The 9,735-nt window shown below is 45.8% G+C and overlaps 1 protein-coding gene across 1 annotated transcript; it reads right to left on the minus strand.

The window, feature by feature from the left end:
* Positions 1-257: 257 nt before the first annotated feature.
* SIX6 (SIX homeobox 6) lies at positions 258-2,073 on the minus strand (the record flags this gene model as incomplete). The annotated part of the gene is made up of 2 exons (XM_082837863.1): positions 258-426; positions 1,502-2,073. 2 exons carry the CDS (start codon positions 2,071-2,073, stop codon positions 258-260), a joined length of 741 nt encoding a protein of 246 aa, XP_082693989.1.
* Between the last annotated feature and the right edge of the window lie 7,662 nt (positions 2,074-9,735).

A 9,735-nucleotide genomic window follows, 5' to 3' on the forward strand; every position in this document is an offset into this window, starting at 1 on the left:
TCCTTGGGAAAAAGCAAAGCAAGGAGAACGTGGAGCTGGGTCTGGCCTCACCGCGGGCCCTTGTGGTAGCAGCCGGAGGGCGCCAGTGGAACGGGTCAGGCCGCGGGGCGGACACGGCAACCCGAGCCCGCGGGTCCCTGGCCACCTGGATTCGCAAGCGCTGGGTTGCTTGGTCTCTCGTCCTTTCTCTCTCCTTCATTTTGTTTGTCTCGTATTTTTACACCGAATTCTGTTTCTGAGAGTGCTGGGCGGGCAGCTCAGATGTCGCACTCGCTGTCGCTGGACGTGATGGAGATGGCCGAAGTGGCTGCCTTGCTGGACAGGCTGGCGGCCGGGCTGGCGGCAGTGCCCAGCACCTCGGGCGTGCCCTCTTCCTCGGCCCTTAGCGCCCGGCCGGGGCCCTGCGACAGGACCTGCTGCTGAAGCCTACGGGGAAGGAAAGGAAACGAGTCACTGTGTGTAACATAGCCGCCGGTACCCCCGTCCCCCGGTCTGCATCCCTTAAGCCCAGCAGTCAGCGACTCTCCCTCAGACCCGGGCAGTTAAAGCGGGTAAGACGAGGCAACAGAGGCCGGGCAGGAGGCATGCGGCGGCTGTTCTGTGGAGCCCTGCGGTTGCCCCCTCCTCCTTCTTAGTCCTTTCTTGGCTCCCTATCTCCCCAATCTTTGGGATGCTGTGCTCGCAAGGTCGTTCCTGGTGTTGGTCACCTTTGGGAGATTTACAGTGCTCTCAGGATAAATGAGGTGTGGGTGACAAGGAGAGGTCAGGCTCTGGGACAGGAGACCCCTTTCCCAGCCTGTGTCTTCCTAGGGCATACGCCTGTGTGAGTGCCCCCGAGGCTGGCAAAAAGGGCGGCCTGACGATTCCACAGAGGCTTTGGACCTGGGAGAAAAGGCTGGGTTCTTGGTCAAAATATTTGGCTGATTGAGAGCCACATGCTGGGGAATGAAAAACCTCTGCCAACTAGTTTGCCGTTTTGAGACAGGGCTGCCCACACGTGGGAAGAGTAGAACTTGACTTTCCACTTCTTACAGACATAAGGTAGAAATTTCAAAGCATTAGAGAAGGATGCATCTGGGCTTTAAAAATGACAACACTAAACTGCCACACTGCTAATAAGCCAGGCTTCACTTAATAATAGGAGCCTGGGCCCGGGCTGACAAGAATTAGCTTTGGGCCTTGGGGTCTGTAATTGCTTATGGGATTTTAATTTTTCTTTCCTTCTCCCTCTCAATGTAGCCTTGGTTTGGTGACTGGAACCAGCTGCTGGAGCGACCCCCAGGCGCCGAGAACCAAAAAGAAAGGGTGGGGAATCAAAAGCCCGGAAGGAAACCCCGACCCAGGATCCCAGAACGCAGTGGGCTCAAAACCGAAGACCTCAATCCCATCCCAATTCCTACGAAATCCAAGTCTCCAGGCCTTGGGTAAGGGCGCGGGGGGTGCGGTCACCCTCTCCCTCCCTGGTGAGTTCAAGGCTCAGTGAAGGCCTTTAGGTACCGACCTGTTCTTGGCTGCAGCCGCCCGGTCCCTTTGTCGGCGGTTTTTGAACCAGTTGCCCACCTGCGTAGGGGTCAGTCCGGTTGCCTGGGCGAGCTCACGCTTTTTGCTGGGGTTAGGGTATGGGTCCTGCAGGTACCATTCCCGAAGCAGGTGCCGCGTGCGCTCCTTGAAGCAGTGTGTCTTCTGTTCGCCATCCCAGATGGTGCGCGGCAGCGGGAACTTCTTCCTCACGCGGTACTTGTCCACTGGCCCCAAGGGCCGTCCTCGCAGCTTCTCAGCCTCCTGGTAATGCGCTTCGAGCCACAGCGCCTGCAGTTTGGCGTGCGACTCCTTGGTGAACTTGTGGTTTTCCAGGATATGGTAGAGCTCGCGGTAGTTGCCACCGTGGAAGGCCACGATGGCTCTCGCGCGCAGCACGGATTCATTCTTGTTGAGCGCCTCGCAGGCCGCAGGGGCCACAGGCAGCGACCAGAGGAAGCGACCCAGGCGCTCCACGTCGCCGCTTTCCTCTAGAGTCTCGCATACCCCGGCCACTTGCTGGGGACTGAAATTCAAGATAGGCAGCTGGAACATCGAGGCAGTGCCGGCGGCAGCGGAGGCGCTGAGTCCGCAGCGGGACACGCAGCAGATGCCCGCGGGCGCTGCCGGGTGCGCCAGACTCTCCTTGGGGGAGCGGCTCGGGGCCACCAGGACGCACGGCCGGGGCAGCGGCGGCGGCGCAACCGCGGGGAGCGAGAGAGCGGAAGGGATTGGAGGAGGTGCCGGCTCCGCAGCTCGGGTTCGGCTCGGCTCCGTTAGGGCACGCAGGCCAGCTAGCGGGCGCCGCTACTGGGGTGGGCGGATTGGCGGCGCGGGCGCCATGGAGACCCCCTGTCAGTCACTGGCCGGCTCTGCCAATCAAGACTGCGACCGGAGCGCCCCGGCCATTTCAGCACCTCCCCGCTCTCGACAGCGCCCGCAGTTCTCCGGTAGATTTAGTATTTGCAGAACTTGGAGGAGGAAAAGACGGGCGAGAGCCGCAGCGTTTCACTACCACCCCCGGCCTTGTTCCTCTCTCTTCCCCCGCAACCCTGCCCCAGCGCCCCCCCCCCCCCCCCCACCAAGAGGCAGTGATGCTACAGAAATCCACTTTGGGACGAGGCGCTGCCTGGGTCAAGAGGCCTCCAGAGGACAAAGAGGACTGGGCCAAATCGAAATCCTCCAAGAGAACTCACCAAGTTTGTAACGAAACACAAAACCTTGAGGGAGGGCACGAATGGGGAGGGAGGGGAAGTGGATCACCTCTCTTCTTGCCAGCACCCATCCCTGCATGCCTTGCCGGCTGCCAAAGCAGCCGAGTAGGAATCGAATGTGAAGCAGAAGGAACAGGACCCGGGATCTGTAGAAGAGGTCAGTTTGGACTCTACCCCCGTCACCTTCAAAAGTCTCCTGATATCATTTAAAATACGAGCTAGGTCACTCTCATTCCTGATAACATAGGTGCTGACCGTGTAGTAAAACACTTGCAACAAAAGCGGCGCCGCAAACCCCAAGTTTATACTTTTCAGTTTTTTCTCCCCAGTTTAATGGACTTCAACAAATGTGCAGCATAGCCACATCTAGAGTGAGAAGTCACTGGTAGGTCAGGACAGCAACTTAAAAGCTTGTTTCAAAGACCTTTTTAAAGAAGTATCGATTTGCTCTTCTTGCAGGCTAATTTTGCCATACCCTGTGTTAGAATGTTTAACTCTTGAGCTGGGGATAGAAACTCTAACCTTGGCCTTTGGACCCAAAAGTAATTCAATAAAAGTAAAATAGAGAAGGGGGAACCACACCAATAGAGAAGGGGGTGTAGAAAGCACTTCTTAAGCCCCTGAGCCCTGACCCTTCCTGAAGAGAGAAAGGGCCTTCTTGGCGGCTCTGCCTTGGGGCCAGCAGTTGAATTGGCAACTTTATTGATTCTCAGTTGACATTCTCATCATACCGTTTTCTGAGACCTAGGTCAAAAGTAACTACGATATCACCTGGGCTTTTGATAGGGGTTTATTTAGTTTGAAGAAAATAATTGGAAGAGGGGAGTCCAACGAAAACACCAGGAAGAATATCTTTGGAGGTCCTATCCCCAGAAAGGAATCAGATGGGAATGTTCGCCCCAGAACTGGACTGGGCCCGGATGTCTTTTCTTTAGTATCAAGTACAATTTGTATGTGGCTTGTACAGCTCTGGTAAATCAGAAGGCAGATAGATAGCACAGATGGTTGGAGGTGTCGGGTCAGATCATGCTACGCCTGAATGCAGGGCAAAGCTCATTCTGACGGAAAACCCTGATATTATTTTCACAGATCTTCACAGTTCACTCAAAAAAAAAAAAAAAAAAAAAGCAGAGAGGAAGAAAAAAGCCCTGCAACCATTTACATCATTTCTGTGAGTTTGCTGCCGCCTCAACGGAGAGACTTTCTTTTCTAAGAGCTTATTTTCATGAAATGCGACAGGCAGAGGCAAAATGGAGAGGGTGATGAGGATAATGTCAAAGCACAAACCTTCTCTAGCTTGAGGAGACTTCCGAATCCTCCTCAAGGACAACTTTTAGTGAGAAACATCACAAACGAGGGCCAACAATGCACGGTGTAGAAAACCCGGCAGGCAGGGAAGGAGTGAAGAGGGACCCCAGGAGGGTTGCGTTCTCGGCACCCCTGGCCAAGGAAGGAAAGCACCCCATTGCTCCAGTTTGCAGAGGTTTCCTAATTTTCCCCCTTTGGGCTCTCTCTAGCCCAATAGCTTCTTGATTGCCCTCCGCGAGCAGAAGCAGCCGCGGGTCCGCGGGATCTTACAGCCCTCGAGCGGAGAGAGGACCCCCAACTTCTGCTCCTAGCCGCCGGAGGTGAGGAGAAGTTGTCGGTGCCCCAGGGGACCGCGCCTCCGCACGCCTTTTTGCTGCACAATTTGAAAGTGGTGAATTCCAGCTTCTTACCCTAAGCAAGTCGTGTAATTTTCCGAGTCTAGGCGCCCTATGCAAGAAATGGGAATGTTTCTTTCCAGATGTCCCCTTTGGCTTCTGCGTTGTCTGGGGCTCTCCGGCGACTGAGACCAAAAGCCTAGGTTGGCCTTGGTGGAATCGCGGGAAAAGGGCGCTGGCTGCTGCCGCCGAGTTCGAACCCCGCCGGACGCTGTGTCTGGGCGCCGGGGCGGGCGGGTTCTGAGAGGTGTCTAGAGGCCCGGGTCTACTGTCAGGATATCCTGTCTTCACCATCGCAGGGGGCTTGGCTTAATTTTATCAACTCAAGGGGAATAAACTTCTCCAAGGCACACTGAGGTAGCACATTCGTTCATCAGCTTCACTCTGGGAAGGGACAGAGGGAAGAAATTTGTGAGCCCCCGTCCCTGAGAATGAGGAGCTTCGAGGATTTCCTTAGAGATAATTCCACTGTGAAGAAGATGGCCCCCCACGCCACGGCTGAAGCGCACTTTTCCGGGTTTGCCAGGCGAAGGCTGGAGCTTTTCTTAATTTTACGGAGGGATAGAATTTTACCAATTTTGGAACGTTGCGCCAACCTTGCAGAAAACTCACTACACCCGAGTTCATTTTTCTTATGTGTTTGACCAGGTAACCTGGAAAGCGCAGCGGCGGCCTTTGGCCGCGGCCCATCGGCAGGTTTGCAACTTTCTGTGGTTGGTTTGCAGCTACTAGTAGATTTGGGAGGCCTTAGATTCTCACTGGGAATACGTAGATGGCTATTCTTTCTGCAAACTCAAGACTTTTATTTTATGGAGAAAAAGCGGGTAGAAGATAAATGCCCTCCCGGGAAAAAAATGTGTCTAATTGTTCATTGCAGAGGCGCCAGGGCAAATTGCCTCCAGGGAGTTGTGAGGTTCATACCAGAAATCTTGAGTTCAGTCTAGGACTTCTTGCACATAGCAATCTCTCCCCTCGTTTTGCCCCTTCTGATTTTGCTCTCTAGAGTAGAGGGACACTTGGAGCCCAGGTTACACTCTGCTGAAAGATTTGCCAGTGGAGAGCACTTTGTAGAGGTCAATACATTCTTATGTCTAGTTTCCAGTCTCTTGTTTTGTCTTTCTTTTCTTTGACTTCTCCTAAATCAAGCCGTAAAATAAATGATGTGTCTTTGTTTTATTTCCTATACAATTCACATAGTCAGGGATTTTAAAGATATCATAATTGAATGCATCTGAATTCCTTGATAAAGATGTTTGTGCTGCATGTGAGAGTTACAGACTGGAAGACAATGAGGTCCCAGCCTTTTGTGTATGTCCATTTTGACTTTGGGGGGAGAGATCTTTGTTTTCCTTTCCTGGGTCTCAAAGCCATGTGTTGCGAATAGGTGAGAATAATGTAAAAAAAAAAAAAAACCCCAAGATTAGAAAGGCGTTTTACTGCCTTTGAAATTTTACAGTATTAAAATTTCACACTCTCATTTATTCATGAATTTAGAATTCTGATTTTTAGATGATACTGTATAAATATAAATATATATTTGTTTATGTATTTGGTGGTCCAGCTCTTCAGATTATGAAATTAATTGAATATCCTAGTTTTAAAGTACCAACTATCCTAATAAGTTCCCAAGATAGATTGCTGTCTTTCATGCATTCTTCCCCTGACTGTATGTATGCACCTTGTAACAAAGAACAGAGATGCCTCTTTGAGAAATGTTTTGTAGATTTCTTGGTGCTGTAAAATTAACTGGCAAAAAAGTATTACAATCAAAGTATTGATCTAATTTTAATAGGTTAGATATTTTTGTTATTATTTGCAAAATTATTTACCATCTATTTTTTAAAAGATGCAAAATTGCTTGTGTTGTTAATTGGAGGAAATGTTTATAAGTTTAAATGTGAGGAAATGTACCATTTGAAGGTATTGGTTAATTAGCAGTAATGGTTTTTTAAAATGTTAGGCTGACTATGTAACTTTGCTTTGACCTCCAGTTTGTTGCTGTTTCTAGGCATTTGGATGATAATTTGTATTTAAGCCAAAGACTATATTGCAAGTTATACCCCTTATTTAAACTATGGTTTTAAATTCACTTTTCTCTCTCTTCTGCTTCTGTGAGGGTAAGTCTAAATCTTCAGAGGGCTAACCACACCACAGCATAGCTTGCTTAGGGCTATGTATCAGTGGGTTCTTATGTGAAGGATTAACTCTTAAAAATGTAACCAGCATGTCATTTATAAACACTTTATTATCAGTAATGAAACATTAGTTGAATGACTGAAAGAATAATTAATTTGTAATTCTCTACTAGAACCTTGTTTTTTTCCACTAGCAGGTTATTTTTGACCATTTTCAAATCTAAGATCAAAGTATCTTTCTAAAATACACCTAGACACCTTATAATTCAATGAAGTGAAAGAGTGTAAATTTGTTTATGTCTTCTGGCATGAGTCAAACATTATTCACATTTGATTTTATGTATTGTATGTCACATATATGCATTAATTACATGTATTATATGTGTAATAAATGATAATTTCCTTCCAAGTAGTGTAAAATCAAATAGAAACAGTAGCCTCCAATAAATACCTTAAATTCTGCATTAATCCAGTTCATTAACAGAAAATACTTTTAAAGAATTACATTAAAAAATATAATTTTCATGGCATCTTACCCTTCAAAGTAGCAAATCTCAGGAAGGCAATTATACCCCCTCTTTCCCGGGGACATTTGGCAATGTCTGAAGACATTGTTGGTTGTCACAACTGGCCCTGAATGCATGGAGGCAGAGATGCCGCTAAACATCTTACAGCGAATCGCCACAGCGGCCCCCACCCCTAACCAAAAATGTCAGCAGCATCACTGTTAAGAAACTCTGCTTCAGAGGAGCTCAAAATAATCAACAAGACACAGACATACAAAACCTGCTAAAATTGTTTATTTTGGAGTTGAAGCACTTTTAAAGGAATCAGTGCCCTTTTAATTTCATCTTGGGTCTAGGCCACACCAATAAAATCTTTTCCTAAGGACCCACTGTAATTTTGTGTAATTGATACTTATGGTGACTGAATACTTATAAATTTAGAAATATCTCTGAGGAAAGTGGAGTTTTGTTTCTGTCTATGTTCTTCGAGTAACTGGTGGGATAGACAACAATGGTTGAAAGTTATTGCTCAGACCCTCTCCGTTTTACAAGTGAATAAAATACGAAGACCAAGAGGTTAAATGATTACTCATATTATACAACTAGTTAGTGGCAGAGATACATTTAAAACACAGATGCAATCCTCTATTTATCACATACGTTGCTTTCCTTACCCAAGGAAGATGGTATAATTCCCGTTGAGTTTGAGGGTGAGGATCTGAATCACACATGAATGTTTATTGGTGGCTGCCATGTGTAAGGTCCTAGGCTATTTCCTGATGTTGTGACTTTCATAGTTTGATGCACACTAGTTCATGGATCTCAGAGAGGTTGAAACTATTCTGGGTCTTGTCAAATGGTGTACCCTTGCAAACCCTAAAAAGTCCTTGAATCTCAAATGTGATTCTCGGACTTCAATTATCTTCTTTGCGGGGTGGGAATGTTGGAGTCTGGGTTTATTGAAGACCTTTCTCTGAGTCATCACACTGTATGCTGGCAGGAAAATGGAACTGAATTCAGGCTCATTGGGGAGGAGAGACTGGACTTGAGGTGCTGTAAGGTTTGGTTTAAGTAAAAAAACCTCCGAACTCTTTTATCAGGTCTTTCAAAAGAATAACAGTGATGCTCACTAGCATTTCTATAATTAACAAGCTGTCAACATTTCTATTACAACCACAGAAGTCTATTACAGACAGAGAATTGTGATAAATGTTTCTTTAGGTCTGAAATGTTAGCCCTCATCTTCTTTTCAGCCTAAGGCAATTTTTCAAACCAATTTTGTTTCAATCATTTTGGATCAGTTGTGTGGTAATTTTGGAAGTGCAGATGCTCTAGGCCCACCTATTGAAATAAAGACTTTTAAATGGAAACACAGAGAGGAGTCTGCTTAAGCCCCAGTGGGGACCAGCTGCAAAGCTCTGGCACGGAATTATATAGGCAGACAGTGACAGTAGGTTTAGAAAAAATTAAGAGGCAGAGAAATGTGTGCATGTTTCCTTTAACAGTAGATATTTTCCCCCTCAGATCCTTCACACTATGGAATTTTAATCCTCTCTTTTTTCTGTTCTGTATTTTATCTGTTACTTTCCCTATTATTCCTAGGTTTTTGTGAAGTTAATGTAAGAGAATTTGTCTTTACAGTGATTAAAATTTGGGGCTGAACTGATTTTTTTGGAATTTTAATATTTAATTTTAACTTTCATTTAGTTAAATTTTCTTTCTACCCCTCTCATCTCCTTTCTGCTTGACCATCTTTTTATCCTTGTCCTTGAAATGATAATTTAGAAGTTCTGCAGTATTTTCTAGTCCATCAATGGTTATCTCTCCTTTCCTTGCTCTCTTAATTGTTACATATGACCCTATCATTGTCTATAAACAGGACACTTAATATCTTCCCCATTAAGATGCACTGTTTTTCCTACCATGGCATTACTTTCCCCATTGTTCTCGCCATCCAAATAGGATTAGACTTTTACAGTATTTTCACTTCCCCACTTTCCTCCTCCTCTGTTACCCCAATCCCAAAGTTTTCTGAAATGATGTAGTACCTAGAGTTTTCCTTGTAGTGTATCCCTTCGGTTTTAAAAATACTTATTTAGCAATTATGTCACACACTTCTAGACAGTCTATTCTTATTACACACACATACAGACACATATTCCTCTCCATTCTTTCCCTCTGCTATGGTTCATTTGTTGATATTTAGATTTTTTTTTTCTCATGTATTTTCCTCATCTGGAGTGTTATTTTTTCCCCTACTGGAAATACCTTTTGTGTTTTTCTCTTTATAAAAGCAACACACGCTCACTGCAATAAATATCCATATACTTATGGAGTCAAAAGTGAAAGTTTTTTTATAATGTCATTATTCCATAGATAAATCACTATTAGTGCTCAGTGCATATCCTTATGTACTTTTGTTTTTCTACACACAGAGATACAGATTTTTTTTCTTTTGACAGAAATGCTGTCATATTATCCATACTGTTTATAGCCTTTTTTTTAGCCTTCTTTTTTATGATAACATTTTATGAACATTTTTCCTGATAATAAATACATGTTATCATTTTGAATGGCTGCACTGTATTCCACAGCATACATACCATAACTTATTTAACCAGTCCCTATTGACGATTGTTTAAATTGGTTCCAAATTTTC

The sequence above is a fragment of the Leucopleurus acutus genome (assembly GCF_964270905.1).
Source record: "Leucopleurus acutus genome assembly, chromosome: 1".
Lineage (NCBI taxonomy): Eukaryota > Metazoa > Chordata > Mammalia > Artiodactyla > Delphinidae > Leucopleurus > Leucopleurus acutus.